The sequence below is a fragment of the Epinephelus lanceolatus genome, chromosome 18 (assembly GCF_041903045.1).
Source record: "Epinephelus lanceolatus isolate andai-2023 chromosome 18, ASM4190304v1, whole genome shotgun sequence".
In the NCBI taxonomy this organism is placed as follows: Eukaryota; Metazoa; Chordata; class Actinopteri; order Perciformes; family Serranidae; genus Epinephelus; species Epinephelus lanceolatus.
Window position 1 is genome coordinate 36,123,577 of NC_135751.1, and position 27,808 is coordinate 36,151,384.

The 27,808-nt window shown below is 41.5% G+C and overlaps 1 protein-coding gene across 2 annotated transcripts; it reads right to left on the minus strand.

The window, feature by feature from the left end:
* Positions 1 to 1,698: 1,698 nt before the first annotated feature.
* On the minus strand, positions 1,699 to 27,565 carry LOC117268979 (zinc finger CCCH domain-containing protein 7B-like). 2 transcript variants are annotated; one of them, XM_033645784.2, is made up of 23 exons: positions 27,389 to 27,565; positions 27,069 to 27,136; positions 26,897 to 26,933; positions 24,396 to 24,593; positions 20,043 to 20,201; positions 18,891 to 18,971; positions 18,390 to 18,449; positions 18,118 to 18,172; positions 17,869 to 18,020; positions 14,319 to 14,865; positions 12,624 to 12,685; positions 12,435 to 12,528; positions 12,155 to 12,316; positions 10,600 to 10,814; positions 8,970 to 9,070; positions 8,658 to 8,839; positions 8,447 to 8,535; positions 5,055 to 5,227; positions 4,763 to 4,868; positions 4,420 to 4,528; positions 2,950 to 3,086; positions 2,661 to 2,830; positions 1,699 to 2,484 (listed from the first exon to the last, which is right to left on the minus strand). In XM_033645784.2, the coding sequence occupies exons 2-23, from the start codon at positions 27,125 to 27,127 to the stop codon at positions 2,304 to 2,306; spliced, it is 3,129 nt and encodes a 1,042-aa protein (XP_033501675.2). In that variant the 5' UTR covers positions 27,128 to 27,136; positions 27,389 to 27,565; the 3' UTR covers positions 1,699 to 2,303. The 2 variants fall into 2 exon arrangements, with proteins under 2 accessions (XP_033501675.2, XP_033501674.2); XM_033645783.2 differs by having other exon boundaries at positions 26,846 to 26,933; positions 27,389 to 27,527.
* Positions 27,566 to 27,808: the final 243 nt, after the last annotated feature.

Genomic DNA, 27,808 nt, shown 5'->3' on the forward strand with positions numbered 1-27,808 from the left:
GACGCTGGATGTGGATGTCCTGAGGTGGTGTGATTTCACGTGGTCTGTGGTTGTGAGGTCGGCTGGATGTTCTGCTAAATTCAGCGAAACGACACTGGAGACCTGTTATGTCGGTGAAATGAACATTCAGTTTATTGGCAACAGCTCTGGTGAACAATCCTGCAGTAAACATGCCAAAGGCTCTCTCCCTCACAACATCTGTGGCAAACTGCACATTTTTGGGTGGCCTTTAATTGTAACCATCCCAAGGTACATCTGTGTAGCAATGATGTTATTTCTGAGAATATGTTTTGTTTGTTGTGTCTTTATTGGACAGAGCAGTTTAAGCGTTAAAGAATGAGAGATAACATGCAGCAAAGGGACGCAGGTTGGAAGCGAACCCAAGGCCGCTGCAGCAAGGACACTGCCTTTGTACACGGGACTGAGCACCCCAATTATGCTGTTTAAAAAGAATCTTCATATGCCACATCTGTCAGGCAGATACACTAACATGGAATTTAACAAATTTACAAACAAAACTTAAGTTATTTATCTACTGAGTGCATAAAAAAGTCTTAGATCTTATTTTTTTGCAGTTACTGTAAACCACTAATCTATATAACTATTAACATTTTATTTGTTATATTTTATCCCTATATTTGAACTTGCACTATTTTATGTCTCAGGCTTTCATTTTGTTTTTGACTTGTGTGATTCTCATTTTTATACATATGTAATGAGCATTGTTTGAGCCCCTAAGACCCAAAATCTTCAGTGGCAGTGCACGCTGCTGTTGTGCATTTGTTATTAAGTAACTTGACACTTTAAAGACACAGTGCATAACTTTGTCCGTCCATCCATTTTAAAACGCTTATCCCAAGCCGGGTCGTGCGGTCAGCAGGATGTGCAAAGTATTCCCGACATCCCTCTCCCCAGCAGCACATTCCAGCCCTCTCCAAGAATCGTTACCTTAACTTGGTGGAGGGGTTTGCATGTCCCTGAGGGTCTCCCAAGGGAAAGTGGTCCCAGGGGAGGGGCAAGACTATGTTTGATTCAAAAAGACCACAATGAAATGGCACATTCGGGGACAGAGTACTTCACCCAGTATATGGACATTAGGGCCCGCCTCTAGAGCCAGACCTGGGCGAGGGGGACTTGCCAGCGAGCATCTGGTGGCCAGGCCTTGGGCCATGGGGTTTGGTTGGCCTCAGCTCAAATGAATAACATGGAGCCGCCACTCTATAAGCCCACCGCCTGCAGGAAGTAGCGTCTGAGCTGGGTGCATTTATGTGCCGAGCGTGCTGACCCCTGGTGTCACAGCATAAATTTGTTTCCTTCTTATTAAGTTAGACTAATAGCAAATCTACTCCCCCTGTGTAGGATTTAAGGGCATCTATCGGCTGAAATGGTACATAATAGTCACAACTAACTGGTGGACTGGTGGACAAACCAACGTCTGGCTCAAGATAGGGACAATCGCATTTTCGTTTTGGCCACCTTAGCTCTCCTTCACCCTTAGCACACGAGAAGAGGCTTCAGTTCTGCAACCTTACTGATAGATGCCGCTAAATCCTACAAACTGGACCTTTAAATCTCAAAATAATAATTTGGCTAATGTAGCAACACCCGTCTCTGACAATAAACATATTATAAACCAGAATGCTCCACATAAAAACCCCCAAAGTCAAACACACCAACAAATCCACATTACGTCTTTGCTTGAGTACAAACTGATCGTGACAATTTTTATTGAGACTTTGAGAAATCATTTGTGAGGATTATTTCAATTCACAGTAAAAGGCCTCGAACCCACTCTCTCTTAGTGAACTATGGAATGAAAGCTGTAAATATTACTCCCCGCTCAAACAGGACTCAAACAGAGGAGAAAAGAGTAAAAGAATTTAACAAACATTTTTCAAAAGGCTGAATGCATGGTTACATGAACTTTTTAAGAATACCCTGTGGTGAACGGTATGTGTGTGTGTATCTGCTGTGGCACCAACATGAACCTTAGTTTCACAACACTAAGAAACTTTCTTTACCGATGTCTCAGCAGAACAGCCATGAGCAATACAAGTCGGTCTGAAAATGTTCCATACTGTAACAAGAAATACACACAATTACCAATTTAAAGTAAAGAGTATATGGCATGTCAGGGAATGCAAATAATAAATGTTCTTTGTGTCTTATTCCAAGTGATTTTGGCAGGAAAATTGGAACTGCTAGTTTCTTCAAGTCACCTCCTGAACTTTGGTCCTGATTTTAAAAATAAACTTAAATGCTAGTTTGGCAGTTATCAGCTTGTTAAGTATAAAAACATCTCCTCAGCCCTGAAGTAGAAAGTTGTACTTCCCAAAGTCAAACTCGTCAGGCATGATAAGCATGTCTTCTCTGGCTTTGGCCAACTTCCGTCGCAGCAGATCTCGTCTCTCTGTCCACTCCTGCAGCTCCTCTACGCTGTGGGCGAAGTCGCAGCTCACACCATCGGGACAGCCGCCATCCAACCTGTTAAATATTAACATCATCAACACTGACATGCTGAAAAGATCAGTAAGATAGAAATTCAGAGGATGTTAAGTGTATCTTTGGGTTTCTCAGATACTCAAACCAGTTGCCTTTAGCTGTGAATTATTTCTTTTACACGAACTGAACCCCAAAAATGATCCAGGTAAAGGTCTTACTTGGGGCAGAGTTCAAAGCACGGGCCAGGGAATCGGTAGCTCCACGTCAGAGCTTCATCTTCTCCCTCACAGCTGAACACTCGGTCCTTGTGCTTCTCAGTGGAGATGTGCTGCTGCCACTGCCGCTCGCTGTTACTGTGCTTACCACACAGACGGCAGTGGAAGCCACTCTGAAATACAAAGAGGAAGCAACAGCGTCATTGTCTCCTTTCAGATGCACAGTCAGGAAGCACGACGTGTACGTTTCAGTGCAACTGCTTCTGGTCTTTGAAAACAAACGTGTACCCACCATTGGCTCAGCATAGTCAGTTGGCATGACGATGTATTTCTCTTCTGGTACAGGCTGGGTGATCGAGGCTCCATCTGCTTGGCGGTTTTGGGTGGTTAATGTCAGCCACATGTCGTATATCTGCTGCATTTCACGCACTGCAGGCATAAAGACAAATTTGTTATCACTCTGAGTTGTTATCTATAAAAACAGACTTATTGCTTACGAATATTTTGGAGACAGGAAATTGGCGACACAGATGGTGAGGTGGAAGCCTGATTGCAGAAACTGTTTAATATTTTTTGGCACATGCCATTTTTGGCTTTTGTACGTACATTTTATTGTGAATCCTACGCATTGTTTTATAAATGAGACCTCTGGTTTGGTCAAGGAGGAGGAATTTAACTGTCGATCGTGAACCTGACAGTGACCACATTTATGTGCACACTAATATCCCACAATTATTCCGAACATGACAAAATTCTGAGTCATACAAGCAGCATATTCCCTTTGGATGTTCAGAATTAAGCCTTATTCAGAACTGTTCCCAAAAAGATAAGTGAGATTATTCAGGTTTTAATGGCACTCTGTGGACATGCATGCAGAGCATTCAGAATATGCGTCTCAACTGGGGTTTTTACTGCAGTTTGCTACACACAGCCTCCTGCCTGTTTACGGTGGGATGTCGGGGCTCTGCAGGCAGGTCACTCTGCAGGGTCCTTACAAAGCTGGGGATAGTGGGGCTGGCTAAGAAGAGTACCGTCGCCGCAGAGAGAGCACCACTACAGTAGGTGGCTCTGGCTGAGGAGGGAAGCCCCGTGGTCAATTGGTGCTGGGATGCAAGCCGGGGACTGATCACCCCCTTCTGGGTCGCCTGGGTGAGGGTGTCTGATGTTTGAAAAGAACCGAAACACTCAGTGACCCCGGGATACATCACTAATGATGCATCCCAGTGCATCCACAGGATGTATTCTATAAGTAACGGACAGCTCTGTGCGTCATCATGCTGGCGTTGGGCAGAAAAAAACACTTTTCTGGTAGGGAAGGAAGAATCCACCTACTTTTAAACATTATTAAAGACTTGAATACCAAGAAGTTTTTTTTAATATGAGCAAATACTGCAATGCTGAACTTTTCAGGAAGGTGATGGTGCAGGATTAAACGCAGTAGAGTGTGTTTGCACAGTGGAACAACTCTGCCACCAGTGGAAAACTCGGAAAAAAATTTTTACGCAAAGAAGCAAAATGACAAGCCGTTCCTCTTCCAATATTTTGATGTCATAAATGACATGTTAATGGGAGTGTGTGCTGCTCCATGTAAACAGGAGTATTAGTGGAATATTTATTTTCATTCGAAATGTAAACAGCTTGGAGGTTATACTGTCTTTTTCAGAATAAGGGCAAACATATGAATATTTTGTGCATTTATATGTAGTCAGTGTTGAAGGAGTCAGTGGAGTGCTCTTTTAAAAACACTATTCTAATAACTCACAGTCATTATTCTTCATATACATCCACATGTCTCTCTCCTCCGGGCTGTGAGCGAAGGTGCAGTTTCCAGAGTAGTTACATTTTCTTTTCTCCAAAATTTGGGTACATATCTGCCAGGAGAAAACGTGCAGCTGTTAACACACATCACAATATATTGTACAAACTTTTAACAAACACCACGACATCAGGCAAACTTACAAATGTCATCTTAAAGCACCAGGTATATAAAATATTGTAAACATAAAAGACAAGCAATGCAAGAAAGACCATCACTCATCAGTGTGGGATTGTTGCTTGGTTGAAACTACTTGTATGAAAGTGCATAGCAGCAGAGGAAGACCTACATCATACTGCACAGGGAAGTTCTTGGCATGTGGCAGCGGTCGAACCTGAACCCATTTACCTCTCTCCAAGGACTTGACCAGCAGCACCCATCTCTCTTTACTCCATCTGAAGGTGACGACACAAGAAGAGGACCAAAATATGAGGTGGGAAATAAGTGGATCATTCTGACTCACTGTGATTTACCAGTTGTATATGTGTGCAACATTTAACCTTTCACCTTTTTATCAGACAGGCTTGAAGATAAGTCTCTGGGTGACGGGAAACTCTGCTTATATATCATCTTGTACTCACGTGTGTCTGGCCTTTGCATTGCAGTATTTGAGGGTTTTGTCTGGTTCACTGATCAGGCCGTCCCGCCAGCAATAAGAGCAGGCAAACTTCATGTTCATATTCAGATTCTTCCCACCACCTCCTCCTCCTCCTCCTCCTCCTCTTTGTTTGCTCCCACCACCTCCAGAAGACAACTGCTCGACATTAAATGATAAGAAAGATAAGTGTGATAATCATTTAACAACATTTCTTCTTTATCTTTCACTTTTAAGCTCAAAAACAAATCAAAAACCTTTGATAGGCCTTTCCAAAACTGGACACTTCCCACTCCTTCACTGAGCGTAACTTTGTTTGAAATCACCTTCAAGGCTAAATGAAGCACCCTTCGTTAAAGTGTAGGTCAGTGGTTCCCAACTGGTCCAGTCACAGGGTCCAGGTATCTCCTCAGTCATTAGTTCAAGGTCCACACAGTTAAAAACATTCAGTGTCACACTTGCTTGGACATGTCTTTGAGCTAGTTTGCTGTCTCTGTTAAGTAGCTGTCCGTTAGTCACTCAGGAAGGAAACAGCACTTCAAAATAAAAGCTCTGTGCTGGAAATTCACTTTACTTCAGAATAAAGTGTGGTTTTTACAAACTTGACACATTTGCGAGTCACTTGGTTTCCATTCAGAATGGACCCGTGACCCACTTTTGGACCTCGACCCACCAGTTGGGAACCACTGTTTTAGCACAAGTTGGCTTTTTATGAGTATATTGCACTATTAAGTTCTTTGTTTTCCTCTGAGAACATCTATTTTTTGGATTTGGAATCAATAGCTAGCCTAGCGAGGGAGACTCCACCGCTATTTATGTTCACCAAACTTAAGGGGAGGGAACCAGATCATAGTAGCAGCACGGTGGTGCAGAGGTGCGGAGTCTGCATGTTCTCCCCGTGTCAGCGTGGGTTTTCTGTGGGTGCTCCAGCTTCCTCCCACAGTCCAAAGACATGCAAGTTTATTGGTGACTCTAAATTGTCCGTAGGTCTGAATGTGAGTGTGAATGGTTGTCTGTCTCTATAGCCCCTTTTACACTGCCAGATTTTCCGTGAATGTTGGGCCGTTTTGCCAGCCAGCTGCGACACACAGAGCTGGATGGGCGAGTTGATCCAAGTCGCCCAATTTTCCATCTCGTAGGGTAGTCATATTGGCGGAACCTTCTTGGTTTAAAAAGACCGAGGCGGCCTTCCGCAATGGGAGGGGCCGCTGAAGACTTGTGGGAGGAGCTGTTGATGACGCCGCACATGCGACCCACTGGTGGTGGACTAACAGGAAACAGCTGATAGCAGGAATTAGCGAGCAGCTAGTAGCAAGAGGGAAACACAAACCTGACAGACACTGTAAAGATGAGCAACTGGGGAGACTTTTCGCAAACGAAGAGGCCATTAACCGTCAGATGACGGGGACGGTGAAGAACGGGCCAACTAATGAGAGAATCGCCGAAGGACTGACCAGCCACGGCTTCCCTCCCACATCACTGATTATGTCACACGCTGAGCTACACGTTTTGTTACTTGCTCACGCCCCCCATTGCCCCGAAAAAGGCACATTCTGTATAAACAAAAGTAGGTAGGCGGCATTTTGCTGCACTCCCGATATTGTTTTAATACTGCCAATGCTGAAAAAAGACTGATTGGGCTTTCCTGCAAATGTGCACAATTCCTATCTAAAAAGGGCTAATGTGTCAGCCCTTTGATTGTCTGGTAACTAGGGCCGTAACGGTACATGTATTTGTGTCGAACCGTTCGGTACGCGACTTTCGGTTCGGCACGACCCTGTACCGAATTATTGGGCGCAGGATATTATTTTATTTTATTTTGTTTTGTTTTAATGCCGTTTTTGCGAGCCGAACCATTTAAAATATCTAGTTCCCCAACGGACATAATTGAGTGACGGACCGAGTCCGACCGTAAATCTCCGCTTTCACTTTGTGCAGCGCATTCTCGCATTTTGACAACATGGCAAGTGAGCCTGACGAACCTGAAGACCCACCTCCAAACCTTAAGTCCTCCGTTTGGGAACACTTTGGTTTCAGGGTAAAATACAAAGATGGAAATAAACAAGTTGACAAGACAAAAGCAGTGTGCCAACACTGCAGAACAGCGGTCGGGTATGCACTTGGAAACACGTCTAACATGTTAACGCATCTAAAGCGACACCACCCGAGTTTGAACATTAACCGGCACGACTAGAAAAAGCAATCTGGTGCAAACTACGATATCGTCATCGTTTAAAAAGAAAGAGCGTTTCCCTGACCATCGCGCTAAAGAAATAACCAACGCTATTGGAGTTGAGTAAAATTGTTTAAGCTGCACTTTAGATATAAGCATGTTTTGTTTACTGCACTTTAACAAAGTGGGAAAGCTAAGTAAGTTCCTAGTAAAACTGAATCTGAGCAGGCTTTAAAGCTGACCAGCTGCACTATACTTTTTATTTTAATTGAGTAAAACTGTTTAAGCAGAAATGTATATTTATATTTTTCATTAAAAAAAAATGTGTTAAAAAAACAGCAGGATTTTATTTTTCACTTTTATATTTCTATTTTCATTCAAACAATGTGAAAAAGCAGGATTTTATATATATTTGTTTCATTCAAAAATTGTGTAAAAAGAGTTAACTGCTGTGGTGGTATGTTTTAATAAGGTTACCAATAAGTAAAAGATATTTAATAATTGTCTATTTTTTTCATTACTGTACCGAAAAAAAAAACGAACCGTGACTTGTGTACCGAGGTACGTACCGAATCGTGATTTTTGTGTACCGTTACACCCCTACTGGTGACCTGTCCAGAATGTACCCCGCCTGTCACCCAATGTCAGCTGGGATAGGTTCCACCACACCCCTGACCCCTAACAGGATAAGCGGTTACAGAAAATTAATGGATACATTTTTACAACTGTATAAAGGACGAGCCTACAGCAATGAAAAATTAAAATGTTAAAAAATAACTTATTCATTTCCATATAATTCTTAGTAAAAGCCACATAGAGCCACTGAAGAGGGGCTAACAAGCCGTATGCAGCTCCAGAGCCACAGGGTGCGTACTCCTGGTTTAGAGTATCAATACAGCAGCCAGCTACAGGACCAACTTCCCTTTCTGCAGTGGAAAAAGGGACTGTCATAACTTTTTGTAACCATGGAGAAAAACGAGAGTTAGTCTCATTTTATGTTCTCCATATGTATTTGTTCCACTTCCCTCAGCGTGAATGTGGAAACGGAGGAGTAGAGGAGGGTAGGGAGAAAGGCCCATGGGGTCACTGTTGCAACATGGAGGTTAATTACATTTACTACAGTAAGAACAAATGGAAGGTATGCTGGACAAGTCTGGACATTGTCTTGTTTCAATAAAACTATGAAACAAAAAATGGTTTCTTACTCTATTTCCTTTCTGTTTGCTTGAGTTTGCTTGATCCTGTTTGTCTTGATACTTCATGGATATTTTTACTATCTCATCTGGGCTGATACCTGAAAACAACAAACACACACACACACACATAGAGAAATAAAGTCAACACTTGTTTTAAGAGAAACAGCACAGGCTATTGATTGTATTCTTATTCCTACTGCATATGTCTGACAGTCTGCACCTGTGTCCCGCTGCACCCTCCATGTTTTCAGCTCTATGGGGGAGTGGGCAGAACAGCAGCTGTCCTCTCTCTGGCAGCCATACCGGATGGCTTTGGGGCACAAATCCAAGTGGCGCTTGACGCTCAGCGGCCGCACCTTACTGTAGTTCACACTGTGGGTCCTCACCACAAAGGCCAAGCACCTGATGGACACAGAGGGACAAATCAGAATGCATTTAAGATAGAGTGAAAGACATAAGGAGAAGAGAGCTATGATGATGATGATCAGAGGATGAGGACTCGAAGTGACACTTATGTTGTAAACATGCTCACTTATTGGCATCGAAGCTGTGGCGAGCGTCCAGGTTAGAGCAGATGGTGTGATTGTCTTTAGAGCGGTTACTGATGATTCTAGGTTTACTGTCATAGCATACCTACGGAGACACAGGGACGAAAATAAAAGAAGGAAGAGGAAAGAGGAAAGACGGAAACACAGAAAGACACATTTAGAGACTGAGAGGTGATGATCTTAAATGATTCATGATATTGATACATAAATCTGACACAACAAAATGCTGTGTAAACATTAAAGACAAACAGACATATGAAGACTGAAATCATAAATACAGTAATGCAGTGGGACAATGGACAGAACAAACACTAGCTACTGGTTCTTCTTGTTCGCCTGTACGACTAAGACTCGAGTTTGTGCTTAATAACAGAATACCAATAAATTAATAAATGAACCAACTAAATATACATGTACATAAACAATTCGAAAAATTGGGACACTTGCTCACATTTCTATACATCTAAACATACTTAATTCTGTATTTCTACATTTCAACCACTATTTATTGGTAGATGTTTGTGGTTTGTAGTTTAATGATGTCAGTACAATCTGATTCTCAAACAAAAACTGACAAAAAGTAATAGAAAAAAACAGAAATTAAAATGTTGATACACATTAATAAATTAAAGTGTAAATACATACAGAAATAATACTATATTTGCAGGAAATTTCTAAATTAATTCACTTAATGTATTCCTTGATTAATAACTAATATTTATTAATTCATTAATTTATTATTTATTTAATTACTTACATTTTCTGCATTGTGGAAATTGTAATAAAGCATTTAATTAATTTATAATTAATTGTACAATAAGAATAAGCATTAATTAATGTGTTTATAAATTTACTGATCTATAAATAAATAGACTAAATTAAAAAGATAATTCATTATTTGATATTTCAATGAGCAATGAAAAGAGTAATTGTAAAACGTATTTACAGACATCTTAATTAATCAATTAATAGTTCAGATCAAAAGGGATCTATATAAACGATATAAAAAAACAACAGTAAATAAGTATGTCATTTAAAAATACATTAATTAATTCATTATTACATAGTTGAATTTAAAAATCTATTTAAAATGTAGTTTAAAGCTAGAAATAAATAACTGGATTTAGAACTGAACTGAGAATACTTTTATTTATTCTTTTAATTATTAATTAAATATTTATTAATTTATTTCTGTATTTATTCTTGCATTTATGTATGTGTTTATTTACTAATGAATAAGTCAAATTTTTAAAAATGTATTTCTAAATCGATTTTAAAAATTGTAATATTAATTTTTAATTTTATTTTTTTAAATATTATTTTTAAAAATATTTTTCATAATTATATATGAAATATTTTTTATTATTATTATTATTATTTCAGTGGTCAAAACAACAACTACAACAAAGTAAACAGCAAGACATAAAAAAACAAATCCATAACTAATGAATAATATTTTTTTTTTAAAAAAAAAAGCAAATTATAAAATAGAAATACACATTATAAAAAATTAAGTAAAACAGACAAGACTTGAGATTTAAAAGTTTTTTATCATAATAATAATAATAATAATAATAATAATAATAATTGTATAAACAGTGTAATAGCACTGACCTGACAGAGGAACAGGAACATGCCCTTGTGTTCCTGCAGAAGGCGGATGATGCTGTTCACAGGATCTGGTTTGAGGTTTGCAGTTTTAAACAGCAGGTTTCTGTCCAGCGTCCCCTTCCTCTCTTCTGTCCAAACGTCTATCTCTAGCTGGTTGTAGGCAAATGTGCATTCCTCTCCGTACTTACACCGGGCCAGATCCCCGGACTTCAGCAGCTCTGAAACGTAAAGAAAAAACAAAGCTCATGTGAAAAGTAATATTGCAGTAATATTCTGATGCAGGAACCAGAGACACTGAACTTGAACAAAGCCCGGGAGTGTGTAAGTGCGGTGAAGTCTGGACATTTGGATTCAGCCTATGTCTGTAGTATTCGAGATATTTCCGTCTGGATCAAAGTGGAGAACCAACTGACAAACAATGACCTATGGACAGACATTACCATCTATATAGTGCAGTGCTGCTAGAATAACTAAAACCTGTTGCTTTACTCAACATAATAAGGTGTCCACAAAAGTTTCTGCATCACTGCCAAAACTCAGATATCATAACAGCTGCTGTGATGACACCCAGCACCATGTGTAGAGAGCACACTGAGCCACTGGGACCTTCTTCCTTCTTGCATCCTATCAGCAAATGATTAACTCTCATTTCCTGCTCGAGGTCAGACCAGCAGTCTATTTGGGCCATAAAATACGACGAGAAATGTGTGACTTCCGAGACATGAACTCCTCTCCCTGCATTCCAAAGGTCTGTTGAAGGAATTAGCTTGTCAACTGTCATAAAACACTCATGTATGTTTTGTCTCTGGCTGTCTGTGAAGAAACTGTCTCTCTGTTCGGTTACATCTCAACTCAAACTCATTTATAAAGTTTAAAACAGCTCACGTTGACCAAAGTGCTGCACAAAAGGAATAAAATCCTAAAAACACACACACATAAGAGGCAACATTACTGTCACTGCTCACATTTAGAGACACAGCACACACAGGCACACATCAGGACGGGACAGAAAGGACTGACTGATAGAGAGTTACAGTAGTCTAAATAGGAGGAGATGAGAGCGTGGGTGACTGTCTGCAGGTCTTTGAGGGAGAGAAATGGCTTGATTTTGGAAATGGTGCAGAGTTGGAAAAAGATGGCTTTAATACTGCCTTTTTTAGTTTGTCAAACTTAACGCGGAGTCAAATATCACACCAAAATTTTTGACAGGGGGTTGTACATAGTTAGAAAGGCTGCCGAGCTGGTCAGAAATCCTTTGGTCAGTTTAGACAAAAGGGGTTTTTAAATTTATTTTTATTCTTTTATTCTACACAGACATAACCATGGGAGGAGTAGGAAATAAGTCACAGTGGGAAAACAAGGGTTAAATCCCTTGAAGTTATCAAAGTCAGTCTTTTTGTAAAGTTCTGAGACGTAATATAAATGTATAGAGACACACGTCAAACAAAACACACCATGCTGTCATGATACATCAGTTCAACTCCAATAACAACGAGCACGAACACTGGCTGCCAACAGATGATTCACCACGAGATCCTGAAACCATTGAGAGCTTTACCTCTGCAAAGTACAAACGGCCCCTTGAAGGAACTCCAGGTAGGAATCTTTCTCACTCTGATCCACTCTGAAGGATGATCTGCTTTTCGTCTACACAACAGAATGTCCTGCTTACACTTGTGGACCAGGTCTGGCTTGTGAACAAATGAATACACCCCTTTGCCTGCAACATTAAAAGAAGAACTTCAGGGTGAAGATGAAACCACAAGAGCCTTTCAAGACGTGCTCCAAATAGGAAATATTAAAGGGTTATTTGAGACGGAGCTGGACTGCTGACGTACCTATACGTGGATAACAGGCAGAGCAGGCCGGGAGGAAATCATGGGTGGAGGACAATGGATTAGAGCCAGCAGGTGGTACTTGGTTATTCTTCTCCTTTGTTGCCACAGAAAGACAAAGAGATTTCAGTTAATTTCAAACAAAACACACAACAGCAGAGCAGGAAACACACACCAGATAATCAGTCTTACTTTGTAGTTATTCTTTGGAGATCGTATTACTGGAGCTGCAGCAGCGTGAGAGCCTGTGATACCTGAGAGGAAATACATTACACATTATGTAAACATGTAATGCGAACATGCTTTGGACATGTTTTAGCTCATTTATTACCAACAAAGAGTGGTATTAAATATTTAAAAAAGGGAGCACTTAAAAGTCCAGTGTGTAGGATTTAGGGGAATATATTAGTATAGGTGGAATATAATATATAATGAGTGCAATTTTCCCGCCAGAGAGGTGACGTTCCATGTCCTCAGAGCCAGTCCGTGACGCCAGGGATTAGCACGCCAGAGGTCCAGCCCCTGCCTGCCACCTGGCACACAATGCACTGAACCTTGAATGCTGTGATGGCTCCATGTTATCTACTCCCCCCCCCAGGTCTGGCTCCACAGTGTCCCCATACTGGGCGAAGTCCTCCAAGTCCGAATATGCCGTTTCATCAAGGTCTTCTTGAATTGCTCTGAGTCTGGCCCGTCCCCTAGGACTACTTTGGCTTGTGAGACCCTACCAGGGGGTATTAGCCCCGGACAACACAGCTCCCAGGTTCACAGGGACCCGCAAACCCCTCCGCCATGTTAAGGAGGCGATGCTTGGAGGAGTGTCTGATCAGGCATCTAATCAAGTTGTGTCCTGGGCGCCTCCCATTGGAGGTGTTCCGGGCACTTCTAACTGGTAGGAAGCCCTGGGGCAGACCCAGAACACACTGGAGGGATTACATATCTCATCTGGCTTGGGAACGCCTTGGGATTCTCTAGGAGGAGCTGGAAAGCGTTGCTGGGGAGAGTGATGTCTGGAGGGCCTGCTGCCCCCGTGACCTGACCCCAAATAAGTGAATGAAAATGGATAGATGGAAGTTTAATTTTCTTGATGTACTGTATAATCACCTGAAAATTAATAACATTGTGTTTTCGTTACCTAAGAATGAGCCGTTTATATCTACATAGGGAGCGGGTCCTCATCCACAGAGATTGCCATGTTTTTACAGTAGCTCAAAATGGACAAACCACACACTGACTCTAGATGGAACCATTTGCGTTTTAGTGTTGGCCACCGCAGTGAGCAGCCCCTCTACGACGACGTGTCTGATTTTTAATATGAAACTATTCAGTGTTTTTACTGGATTAAATCAGCGGGTCCGTTTCTTTCGGAGAGAAAGAGACCTCTCTGTGGATACTTCGACTACTGGTAAAAACCTCCTGAACATCTGGTTCTTGAGTTACCATAGAAAAAAAGGTGAGCACATTTTAGCAGGTACTGGGCTGGCAGCCTGTCTCTAACATGCCAAACAATGTCAGAGAAACACGTGAAGCTGTTTTATTTAGTGTTTTTCCTGGTTTTAATCATCTGGTCTGTTTGTTTTGGAGAGGAAGAGACCTCTGGGAAAAACTCAGCTCATGGTAAGAATCCTGAACACTGAAGGAATTCTAACCAGGAGAAGTTTCAGCCAGTTGCAATCTGCAATCCTCACCACTAGATGCCACAAAATCGTCACTAAATCTTACACACTGTTCCTTTAAGTTGCTTGAATCTTATATGAAAATACACCACACTTTCACTTTCTAAGTGCTCTAATCACTCTGTGATTGATCTGCTATTAGCTGTTTTGACCTCTAACAGGCCTCCTGCTTTGCCAATACTCAAACAAGTCACCATGAAATCATAATCACCAGTGGAGCTGAACTTGGAGAGCGAGTTCAGGCCTGTTACCCCAAAGGAGACTGCTGGCAAAGCTGTACTGACACCTCTCACTGAGGGAAACATGTCCAGGACATCAAGGGAGTTGAGCGGGTCCACAGCTTTCACAATAATTTTAGGGACTTCACCACCACCTGGATCAGGGACCGGCTCTATGGTATCTAACTCATCTAGCAAATCATCGAGGGACTTTTCCCCTGCATCTAATTCTGTGTTGGACTCATTCCCAGCGATAGCAGCAGCATTTGGAGTCGCATCCGAGAAGTCATCCAAGGAATCAAGGCCATCCAGAGCATCCAGCGCCGTGGAGGTAAAGTTCGGAGCGCCCACACCAACTAGAAATCCAGAGGTCAACAGGTCGTCGAGGGTATCCAGTGTCGCAGATGTGGTGCTGCAGCCACCACCTGGAAAGGAGTCCAGGGAGTTGAGCGGGCTGACAGCTGAGCTGAAGAAGGCCGGGGGTAGCTGCGGTGTCGGGGCGGGCAGGACAGACGTAACTGTGTGTTTGCTGGTGGGGGTCTGGAAAACATGGAGAGGTATAGTGGCGTGAAGATGGATGACAATAAGGGACAGAATATAAAAAAAACTATGAGCAAAGTGACACGGCTGCTCAATTTAATGATGATACACAAAGTTTTTGGGGGATGTTGGCTGACTGTAGCTGGATAAAACTACAATTGCCGCCTCGTGGTTAGATGCCTCTATCAGGCAGCCAATTTACAGTTTTCATTGAAGTCTGTCCAGACTCATCTGTAGCCATCATAGTAAATAATGCTTCAAATATGGATGTTGCTGCAAAGATTGTATTCTCAAACATGGATGCTTCACACAGATCTTCAACCTGACAGCATAGATGATCTACACCAGGGTTGTCAAAGTCATTTTAGTTCATGAGCCACATACAGCCCAATCTGAACCAATAAAACCATCTCAAAATGACCTGTAAGTACCATCAGCTCCAATATTTTCCCTTTTTTTGTGTAAAGAATTACAAGTACATTCTGTAGATGTTCATCCTTTTACAAAACAGATGAACAGCCTGAGATGTACTAAAAATAAGTGCAATTGCAACACTGTGTCTCAGTTTTTCCACTTTCAGTCAGTCTGCTTACATGTGCATTTATCCATATATTTCCTGAAACAGATTCTTTTGTACTGAAGCTGCTGATTGACAATATTTTGCACAATGTTCAATAGCTTTAAACATGGTGACATTAAAGTTAAAATGTGTAATTTACGTGGTTGTTTATTATTAAATAACTATTTCTTTCATAAATATATATTTACTTAAGTGTAATGCAATTCACATACAAATGGAAGCTTTCTCATAGGCTTAGAATGATTTCTCTATATATACACAGGCAGGGCGCGGTCTGCTCGAGGCTGCCCTCTTGTGTCGCCATATTTGAATACAGTGGCCGAAAGGGATATACGCGCTTCACCTTTCGTGTTTACCTAGAACCTGCCGTCACTGGAGACGGTTAAGGTGAAGATCAATCCGGGGCGCTTCTGCGTGAACCTGCTTTGTACTTTTATGATTCTGTCGCACTTTAAATGGAGGACCACACATATGTTTTGCCCCGTAAGAGGGAAACCACGCCACCAAATAAAAGAAAAAGATCAGATAAGCGAGGACGGGACAAAACGCGAGAGAATATCGGCGTTGCTTATTCCAGGTGGAAAGAACTCCTGAAGGAGAAGGATTTCACAAGGGATGCGGAGGTTGTATGCTTTCTGCTAGACAGGTAATTCAATCTGATATTTTAAAATCATTCTGGCTTCATGTTTGCAACTACTTTTCCCTCTCGTCTAAGTTCAAGTGACGGCTAAGTGTACGTGCTAACGTTATCCTAGCCTTGGCTAATGTTATCCCAGAGCTACAGCTAAATGGTTAGCCTAGCCTAGGGCTAAATCTGTTGATTCCTCTCACACTGCTGCGAAGGCTGCCACCCTCTCCTGCTCCTCTTCCCTCTGGGTAGCCGAGACACTAACGTAACCTCTTCACCTGGCCGTTCCTGCACCACCTCTACCCTCTCGCCCCCTTCCTCTCCCTGGTCTTCCTCCTCTCCCTCTTCCTCATCTCCCTGTGTCCTGTGGAAGAACACTCTGGAATCGCATATATTATAATCGTACCAACCTATATTTGCCGCACTGTGCTGCGACTAACACATAAAACGTGTTATTTTAGCATTACTGTGCTAATGCTCGTGTTACCAAAACAATTAGAAATAAAACACTCCTAACATAACGTTATATCTCACAGATAACCTATATCTCAGTGGTAAGCTATAACATATCGTAACATGGTTTAGATTCCTAAATAAATATTCACCTCGTCGCTAGATACTCCTGAAAAACTCTGCCGTCTGCGCAAGGCTTTTTGTCCTACGAGGCCACCGTCACTTACCTGACGGGAGGGGTGAGTGAGTGAGCGTGAGTGAGCGCTGCAATCTAGAATTTGACCGCTGATGTCACTGTTATTCACCATTTTTATACACTGAGGGTTTAAATATTCACTGTAATATCAGAGAGCTGTGTCCTGGTCAGGGTGGAAAAGCCTCTGAGGCAGCCCTAACCCTAAGTACGCACTGTTTAACTTGCTCCTGAAATCAGGCACCTCTAATCATCAGTCTAATCATCTACTGGGCCGGACTGGACCCTTTAGCGGGCTGGTTTGGGCCCACAGGCCGTATGTTTGATACTTCTGCTCCACACAATCAGCACAGTTCCAAGGTGGACACCGAGATTAGTGTCACCAACTCAGTATCTGACCAAATGTCTCCCCTTCTGTTCCTGAGTTATGACGTTGAATTACAGCCAGAAAAGAGTTTTTGTAGAAGTAGTGACCAGATGCCAGACTGTCAGCAGCATGCATCCAAGAGGAAGCTATAAAAATTGTGTGCACAGCACCAAAAAAATGCAAATAAAGAGAGGCAAAATGTCAAGCGGAGTGAATCTGGGGTTGGCTTTCACCTTCCGCTACGCTGGCGATACTGTCAAAAACATTACATACCCAACAATTCCTGCATCGCATAACCAGAAAGGAAAACGTACAACCTAATTCTTGTTGTTTTTAGAGTCTGATCTCTAATGTCTCCTCCCTACTGGGCACATTTGTCAATAAAACAGCAAACAACTGCCCATTATCTGTTTCATGACCTCCACATTTACACTTCAACGGCATCAGTGTGTAAGAGATAAAAAGCTGAAAGATTGTTTTCTGTGATGGTTAGGTATCCAAAGCAAGACTCAGACTTGACAGGTTGAACTCTACAGCACTGGAATGAATGAAAAAGTATGCAATGTGTTGTCAACGAACTAAAACATGATTAAACCTGTTCCTTCAAAAATACCATGTGTGTAATGCCCACACTTTTAAAGACTTGGACTGTATCAGCGTATCACACATGCTCTCCCAGTGAAGCAGTCCTCCACAATCAAGGATTCCTTCACTCCATTATCACTGACAAAGGTTAGTTTACTACTCCACAAGGACAAACACAGCACAAACACATATTTCACCTCCTGCTCATTGGGGAAGCAGTCCAGCAGGCTGTCCAAGTCATCTCCCATCAGTTCGCAGTCCTCCAACGTGTCCACCGTGTCGAGCACCACCGAGGAGACGGCAGGAGTTGGGGAGGGACTGGGGGACGGAGACATGCTGGGAAAACGGACTGAAGAGAAACAGGATGGAATTTATTAAGACCATACACTGCATGCTGCCTGTTGTTGATGCAACATAATTTTGATAAAGGATTCAAGAGTTCACACCTGGTGCGAGGCCACTCAGAGGATTCATACCGTTTCCTACATGAGCAGCAGACACCTGGAAGTGAGAAGTAAAAAAACAACATAATCAAGCACAAATAAAAAAAATATAATAAGCATGTGAAAATAAGAGAAACTGATTAAATGCTTAACAAAAAAACATTAGCTGTTTTCTCATTTGGGAAATAGAAATATTGGAATTTGGAAATTTGTTTTATTTTTCACATTTTTTTCTAATGTATGGTGGTGAAATGTTTAAGATAATAGAAAGTTGCCTTGATGGCTTCAGTAGTCATGTTTCCATTTGCAGCGCCTCTCATGATAAGTGCACCTTCCTGGGAAAGACAAAAACAGACCAGATATGAGAGACACAGCAAAGTGAGGATCAAGTCAGGACAAATCTGCACCATGTCTGCACTGGAGTTAGGCAATAAGACAATATATGCTGATTTTTCTTGACCATATCTACAGTCGTAGGCATTTCTTTATTATCTCTGGACTCTATTATCCCCTTTACATATTTAATTGTAACACCATTGTGCTTTTTAAGGTATTTAATTCACACTTAAATCCTTTTTACTACAAGGACACTAAGTCATGATTTATGTATCATTATCACAATATGAAATTACAAGATTTTATCCTTGCCCAACTCTAGACAGCCTCCTATCTGACTATGACAAAGCTGAAGACTGAGAAACTGAGAACTGATTGAGAAACATTATTCATTTATTTTCCGCAGAGAACAAAATCTAACTGGTCGTCACTTTACTAACCTTTGCTCCAACATAGGGTTTCCGATTTTTCAGTCCCAGATGGACGGCCAGCTCCTGTGCGAGCTCGTTCACCTGTTTGTCCTGTCAACAGAAAAAGAATAAATCAATCCAGTGCACCAGCAACAAGTCTGAAACAGTTACATAAGGAAATGTGAAATGTTGCATGTCCAGAACCAGACAAATGACAAATTCATGCTTATAAACACTGTTTAATCTCTTAAAACAAAACAAGAAAAATAATTTGTGTCACTGGCGGAGCAGAGAGAGGCTTCTGAAATGTCTGATGGATTTACAACGTTGTCTAGAGCAGCCGCAATCAGAACACATTACAAGTGCACCCGGTGTAATCTAGGGTTAACTGAATCTTCAAAGGAGAGGCCTGGCCCAGTGGTTCTGTGGTTGGAGCGTGCATCCCATGTACAAAGACACCGTCTTTGCCTCAGCAGCTGTGGGTCTGTTTCCAGGCTGCAGCCCTGTGCTACATGCCATGGTAATGGTATGCCACAGTGCCTTAAGCTAAATGCTAACACTGGCATGCTACCACGCTCACAGTGTCATTGCTAACATGCTGATGTTTACACGGTAATCACAGTAAAATGGTTCAATGCTTAGAATGTTCACCATCACTGTTTAGCACGTTACCATGGTAACATTTGCTAATTAAACAAGTAAAAGTTAATAATCCAAGGTCGAAGGCGATGTCACTAGTTTTGTGTGCACTTGGACATAAATAAGTGTTTGAAAAACTGCAACTGTTGACCTGCTGGTGATCCTCAAATAAATTTAGGAGACAACCAAATTCATGGGGATTCATCCTACCAGAAAAAATAATATTTGTACAAGATTTCATTGTAATCCATCCAATGGTTGTTGATACAAGTGGTGGAACAACTAACAAACATTTCTTTACCTAGAACCATGCTGCTCCCGTGCTAAAAAATCCAAATAAGTGGACTTTGTGATTACTTATTTTTGTCAGAGTGATATTTCTGAGGCCAAATATTTACGCTCATATCATTTTGTTCACCTAAATTACACTATGATATTGCATCTGTTTACTCTGGTACAAAGAAGCATTTCACTTTAAGGGCCAGCCATCACCATTCACAGGGTCAATCTAAAGTTTTCATTTTCATCCTCCCTTTCCTTTACCAGCCGAGTGATGAGCAGATAGTCTGTGGTGCAGTTGTAGGCCTCCTTGTACTTCCCCAGCTCCTTCAGACAGAGTGCCTTCCTGTACAGGGCCCTGCGGCTCTCCTTAAACACTTTCAGAGCACTGTCGCAGTCCTCCACGCCTCGATTATATTCCCCCTGTGGAAGACATGAGAGATGAAAGTAAAGGACAAAACTGAAACATTTAGAGTCGGATCAGTTTTGTTTTTATAAGCAGCTTGTTGTTCGAAGGAGGAGGATGAAGAGGAAAGAAGAAGGAGGAGGAAGAAGGGGGAAGGAAATGAATAAGGAAGGAGGAAGAGGAAGAAAAGAAGAAGAGGAATATTGGAAAAGGATGGAGGAAGGAAAAGAGAAAGGAAGAATAAGAAGAAAAATAAGGAAGAAAGGAAGAAGAAGAAGGCAAGAAAGGAAGAAGAAGGAAGGAGGAAAGGAATAAGGAAGAAGACAAAGAAGAAGAGGAAGGATGGTAGAAGAAGAAAAAAAGGAAAGAAGAAGAAAGACAAATAAGGAATGAAGAAGAAAGGAAGGATGGATGGAAGAAGATGAGGATGGATGAAGAAGAAAAAGAAGAAGAGGAGGAAAGAAGAAGAGGAGGAAGAGGAGGAAAGAAGAAGAAAAAGAAGAAGAGGATGGAAGATGAAGAAGAAGAGGAAAGAGGCAGATGATGAAGAGGAGGGAAGTAGAAGCAAAAAGATTGGAAAGGAAGAAGAAGATGAAGAAGGCATAAAAGGAGTTTCAAAGAAGAAGAAGAAGAGGAAGGAAGGGGAAGATGATAAGGAGAAAGGAAGAAGAGAAATAAGATGAAGGTGTCAAAGGAGTTTCAGAATATTTTCACCCTGGAGGGACATTTACAAGAGAACCATTTTCTGTGACCTAAACTACAGTTTAAATAACACAGAAAACACTCCATTTTCAACTCCCCTGTGTCTGCGAGGACTGGGCCTGAGATTTAGTCCTGGTCCTCCCAGGTTCGCCTTGGCCTCCCCTTGAACTCAGGCTAAAACCTCCCTGTGACTCTTATCATGTTGATGAAGTGTCTCCCCCGCTCCCAAAGCATTCGTGTACTGCCTTGGTGTCTGTGGTGAAATCCCCCGCGCTGCATTATTTATGGACTTTCCCTCACCACAGCATAAAATAGTTTACGTGCACCTCCCCAGAAATGTACCTACATGTCATGGTGACCTCCTGTCCAGTTTTGTAAGCTGAAACCATTTCCCTTTATTTACTTTAATTTCACAGATGAGAAACAATAAATCGTGAAGATTAACAGCCTCCACAAAAATAGCACTTTAAGTCTTGTGTGTGATTTATCCTGGCTTCATATGACCAGAGGAAATCGTCGCTCGGCTAAGCTATACAGTGTAAAATGCCATAGGCTTGTGCTAATAAGGTTAGCATGTTATATTTGTTTGGAAAACGTGTTTAGTATAAGACAGTTGTTTTGTCAGTGAACCTTGTGAGTGGTAATGGAGCTGAATTTAGCTTTGGTAAACGTTGCTATTGTCCCTAGTTTTATACAGTACAGGCCAAAAGTTTGGACACACCTTCTCATTCAATGCATTTTCTTTATTTTCATGACTATTTACATTGTAGATTCTCACTGAAGGCATCAAAACTATGAATGAACACATGTGGAGTTATGTACTTAACAAAAAAAGGTGAAATAACTGAAAACATGTTTTATATTCTAGTTTCTTCAAAATAGCCACCCTTTGCTCTGATTACTGCTTTGCACACTCTTGGCATTCTCTCCATGAGCTTCAAGAGGTAGTCAGTCACCTGAAATGGTTTCCACTTCACAGGTGTGCCTTATCAGGGTTAATTAGTGAAATTTCTTGCTTTATCAATGGAGTTGGGACCATCAGTTGTGTTGTGCAGAAGTCAGGTTAAGAGGCCGTTTACACGTTGCCGGCTATTTTCATAAACGGACATTTCATCGTCTCCGTTTTCAAAAAGATCTTCGTTTACACTTACCCGTGTATATATACACAAGAGCATGCCAAACCTGTAGGTGGCAGTGTAACGAGAAGCTTAAGCCTTCCATGTATCCATTGTCACCATAGCAACATAGGTCGCACTTTTTACACAGGCGCAAGTTCCGGCGCATACTGTGACGTGGGCTGCCTATAACTCCGTTTATCTGCGTTTATCTCAGTTTACATGCAAACGCGCAACCGGAGTTTTCCAAAATCTCCACTCTGGCCGGAGTTTTTAGAAAGACTCGTTTTCAGAGGAGAAATCTCCGTTTGCGTGTAAACGAAGGGCACAAACGAAGGAAGATGTCTCCGTACACCGTGTACGTGTAGACGGCCTCTAATACACAGCCGACAGCCCTATTGGACAACTGTTAAAATTCATATTATGGCAAGAACCAATCAGCTAACTAAAGAAAAACGAGTGGCCATCATTACTTTAAGAAATGAAGGTCAGTCAGTCCGGAAAATTGCAAAAACTTTAAATGTGTCCCCAAGTGGAGTCGCAAAAACCATCAAGCGCTACAACGAAACTGGCACACATGAGGACCGACCCAGGAAAGGAAGACCAAGAGTCACCTCTGCTTCTGAGGATAAGTTCATCCGAGTCACCAGCCTCAGAAATCGCAAGTTAACAGCAGCTCAGATCAGAGACCAGATGAATGCCACACAGAGTTCTAGCAGCAGACCCATCTCTAGAACAACTGTTAAGAGGAGACTGCGCCAATCAGGCCTTCATGGTCAAATAGCTGCTAGGAAACCACTGCTAAGGAGAGGCAACAAGCAGAAGAGATTTGTTTAGGGCAAGAAACACAAGGAATGGACATTAGACCAGTGGAAATCTGTGCTTTGGTCTGATGAGTCCAAATTTGAGATCTTTGGTTCCAACCGCCGTGTCTTTGTGAGATGCAGAAAAGGTGAACGGATGGATTCCACATGCCTGGTTCCCACTGTGAAGCATGGAGGAGGAGGTGTGATGGTGTGGGGGTGTTTTGCTGGTGACACTGCTGGGGATTTATTCAAAATTGAAGGCACACTGAACCAGCATGGCTACCACAGCATCCTGCAGCGACATGCCATCCCATCCAGTTTGCGTTTAGTTGGACGATCATTTATTTTTCAACAGGACAATGACCCCAAACACACCTCCAGGCTGTGTAAGGGCTATTTGACCAAGAAGGAGAGTGATGGAGTGCTGCGGCAGATGACCTGGCCTCCACAGTCACCGGACCTGAACCCAATCGAGATGGTTTGGGGTGAGCTGGACCGCAGAGTGAAGGCAAAGGGGCCAACAAGTGCTAAACACCTCTGGGAACTCCTTCAAGACTGTTGGAAAACCATTTCAGGTGACTACCTCTTGAAGCTCATCGAGAGAATGCCAAGAGTGTGCAAAGCAGTAATCAGAGCAAAGGGTGGCTATTTTGAAGAAACTAGAATATAAAACATGTTTTCAGTTATTTCACCTTTTTTTGGTTAAGTACATAACTCCACATGTGTTCATTCATAGTTTTGATGCCTTCAGTGAGAATCTACAATGTAAGTAGTCATGAAAATAAAGAAAATGCATTGAATGAGAAGGTGTGTCCAAACTTTTGGCCTGTACTGTATGAGAAGAGGAAAAGATCGCTAGATGCTAGGCTAATTTATACAATGTAAAATACCATAGGCTTGTGCTAAAAACATTCTCTATTAAGCCATGTTTAAAGTGTGTTTTGAATCAACTAAACTTGACAGCACTTCACAGAAACCCCAATGCTGACTAGTGTTTTGGAGGTGTAACTGCAGAGTGACACAGACACACTACAACGGCGTAGGCTACGGCATAGGGTCTGCTGCACAAGTATAAATCCCCCTTGAGTCTACAGGACGGCCATGCTGGTGAAATGAACACCATCAGGATGTATCAAGACCCCCCTGCTTCACTTCAGGGTTTTGCATCACCCTGTCAGGGATTATTTCTCAATAACGATCTGCTCGATGTACATTATCCTGTTTATTACACTGCTACATGCTGAAGAAATCAATACACATATTAATTTAAAAATTATTTACTGCTTCTGCTAGGCGTCTATAATCAGAGCTGCAGCCATAGCAACAAACAAAGCCTTGTAATAATGGGTATCAAAGATTACAAGTTGGGGTAGGTTGAAAAATGCCTCTAAGCTGTCATTATAATGGGTCGATCCACTTTTATCTGGCTCCTTAACTGACTGACTCACACACAGATCAGGTTTGGGTGCGGAGGAGCGTTTGTCACGAGCCCTCAGTACATAGTCACAGCTGTACACATTCTGTCAAACAGCTGTCTACATCTCCACAAGTGTCTGTCTGAGCTGCACTGAAACAATCTGTGTCTCACCATGCTGTGGTAGGCAGCAGCCCGGTTGACATACAGGCTCTCCAGCAGAGCTTCAGGGATCTGGATCTCCTCGGCTGCAGCGTAGCAGGAGACGTTCAAGCCTTCACTGAACTCCCTCACCGCCTGCTCCCACTCACTGTCTTTGAATAAAGCGTTGCCCTCTTCAAGCAGGTTGCACACTAACCGGGTCAGGAAGTCCTGAGAGGAAATAGAAAGAGGAAAATAAGATGCTGGTGGTTGTTTGTCCCAAAAACTGGATCAGTCACACCCCACAGTTAAGCTTTTATTCTGTTTATATATCCACCCTGTGCAGCCCAACCCTGTCAATTTTATTATTTTACTCTTGGATCACATTACACATGCACATGGACAGTTAGCACAATGGCTTTTAAAATACCATCACGTCTACTTTACTGGTTGCTGTAAACATTCACACTGTTCACACTGGCCCTGAGGTGCTCCCTTTGTATCATAACTGCAATATAAGAAATAATATGAAGCTTCAGCAGAGTCTGCTGCCATGCTAGCCGCTCTGTGAGGTTGTACTTTGGCACTGTGCTGCTTTGAGCTTAACGCTAATGTCAGAATGCTAACGCGCTCGCAAAGACAATATGTTACATTAGGGATGAAGGATAATATCGGAACGTCAGTGGCATCGGTCGATGTTGGCTTTAAAATGAAATATCAGAATCAGGCACCATGCTGATTTCGTCTGATATCACAAATTAATATAAATATTTTTCAGAAACAAAGAGACAACTTGTTGCTCTGTACAATCAAACGTAGATCAGAATCTTGTGTCAGGTGCTCATGGAGAACAGGAAATAACAGGGATCACAGGAAGGCAATCCAGGTACTTTAAAAATACAGAAAACGAGGAAGGAAGTATTAAGAAGCCTTTATTGTAGCGGCTAAATCATTCAAAGAGCTGACATGTTTCGAGCACTGCAGGTCTGCGTCAGGGCTTTAAAAACGTGTCATTACATCTGTTTTACAAACTTATTAAACCACAATAAAGTAAAACAACACCTTTAGAAAACAAAAGGCTGTGAATTATTATTTTCTTTAGGGCTTTTTAAAGTTTAAAGGAAATGTTCTTTATTAATGCGTATAAATCAGACAATTAAATACCAATGCTACACAGTGCAAACACAAAAAGGCTTCATGGTCTTCATAAGTAGGCTACATAAATGAAAATAGATATAAAAATAAAGATAAACCGGGTAATATGGTCTTAGGTTGTAACCGTTCTTTAAATTTCTTGATTTATTATCATTATATTATTGACGCTTATTTCCTGATATTGCTATGTTTTATGCATGTATTTATGTATTTTATTTTTTCCCTTTCACCTTATCTTTTTCGGTCTCTACATATGTGAAATAATCCTAAAAAATGCAAATAAAAAAAAAAAGAAATGTGGACTTTTACATAGAAAAGCTTCACTTACTTTCAGAAAAAGAAATTTAAAATTTAGATCAAATCAAATAAACATTAAATTAAAAAATATATGTAGTAGTTAAGACCTCACAGATTCAAATTTAAGACTATTTAATGGCTTTTAAGTCCTTATTGTTGTAACACTGAAATTAAGACATGTTTTTTGTATCATAGTCAGCAGCATCTATAATAAATGACATGCTTATTCTACATAAACTATACATATGAATATTTTCTTCGGTATTTTTTGTCATGTACAGATACAGTGATGCTTGCTGCGTAATATACGCGTTGATGTCCAGTGTTGAGTCTGTGTTTGATCATGAGATGACACAGTTTGTGCACAATACCCAGTAGGGCTTGTTGTAACTGCATGATGCCACTTTCACATCCTGTCTGAAAACACAGTGTTTCAAGCTGGCATATAATGCTGACACACATATTGACACCTGCACTGATGATTTTATACCTAATATTTATAGTTATACTTTTTGTGTGGTCGTTTCATCAGCTTTTACTGTGTATTATGGAATTGTTTGACTTTATCATCTATGGATACATGGCTGTTTTTTTCACTGTGTCTTGTAAGGTGTCCTTGAGTGCCCTGAAAGGCAACTATAAAAAAAATGCATTATCATTATTACTAAAATACAAGTACATAAACCTTCTGTCAGGACTACAGGACAAGTTAGTAGGATTTGTCCTCTGGGGGACAATGAATACGCACAGTTTCATAGGAATCTATGCAGTAGTTTCATTGTGGTATTGACAGGAAGAATGGTTACAGCAACCAGCAGCTCTTTCAAAAGTGATTACTCTGAGTATTACGACAGCTTTGAAAGGAATCTGAAACCCAACGCGGCCTCCAAGAGGAGAATGGGAAGAAGTCCTTGATTTAACATGCAGCCAGGAATGAAAACAAAGACAGAGGCGTTTTAGGAGAAACACAACAGAAAGCTCAGGAGCAACTTATGACTGAGTGATTGAACATGATGACACATAAAACTCACAGGACAGGAGTGAAGAGACAGTGGAGACAGACATGACATTGTGTTTGGTACCTTGTAGCCCTCTGGCTCTGGATAAGCCAAGGAAGATCTACAACACAAGATGCAAACTTGATCAGAAAAGTAGTGACACAGTTTTAAGTATCAAGGATATGAGTCATTCAGGGACAGAGCAGGTTTCACTTTCAATCAGGCTGCATTTAAATTAAATAAAAACACATCTCACTGTATAAACATCAGAGATCTGCTTATCTCTTCCTTGCGTTTCTGTCTGACAGGGTCCATGCTTGTTCCCTGGGGAGAGGACAAACACACCACAAGTGGATAGATGTTGTTAGTGTTGAAATGTAGCTGGTGCCCCCCCATTCCTCCATGAGCACAAAGCAAGAATTGACCACTTCTGTCACATCCTGCACAGACACCCACCGAGCCTGTCACATTCATTTAGCATTAGATATAAGTACTAATATCCAGCATACAAGCCCCTCAGCCCTTTTGTTTCCCTGGCTATCATGGCGCGAGTGGGCCAACTTCAGACACACCTACCGTATGAAGTGAGGAAGTTCATTGAACCGAGGCAAAGTTTAATATCCGAGGAGGAAAGACGGAGAAACTTTCGCCAGATGAGATGTCGAGACACTGCAAACCGACGAGGAAGAGTCCCGCCGAGGCTCCGTGACTGACTTTACATACCTCAGCTAAGTTTCGATTCCCAGCAGCCCCAGTCCACCCATGAGCCACCCACAAACCTCCACACTGGCCCTTTAATTAACACATGTGTTTCAACCCTCAGTACATTCTGTCAGGCACCACTTCCTGCATACACACCATAACTTCCACACACACTGTTTTTATTCTGCGATGAATTCACACACAGTTTATTTTAGTTCTTTATTTGACATTACGACACAAGTTATTTTAGGAACAATAACCGTGTAATCCTCAATATCAACACGATGACCCAAG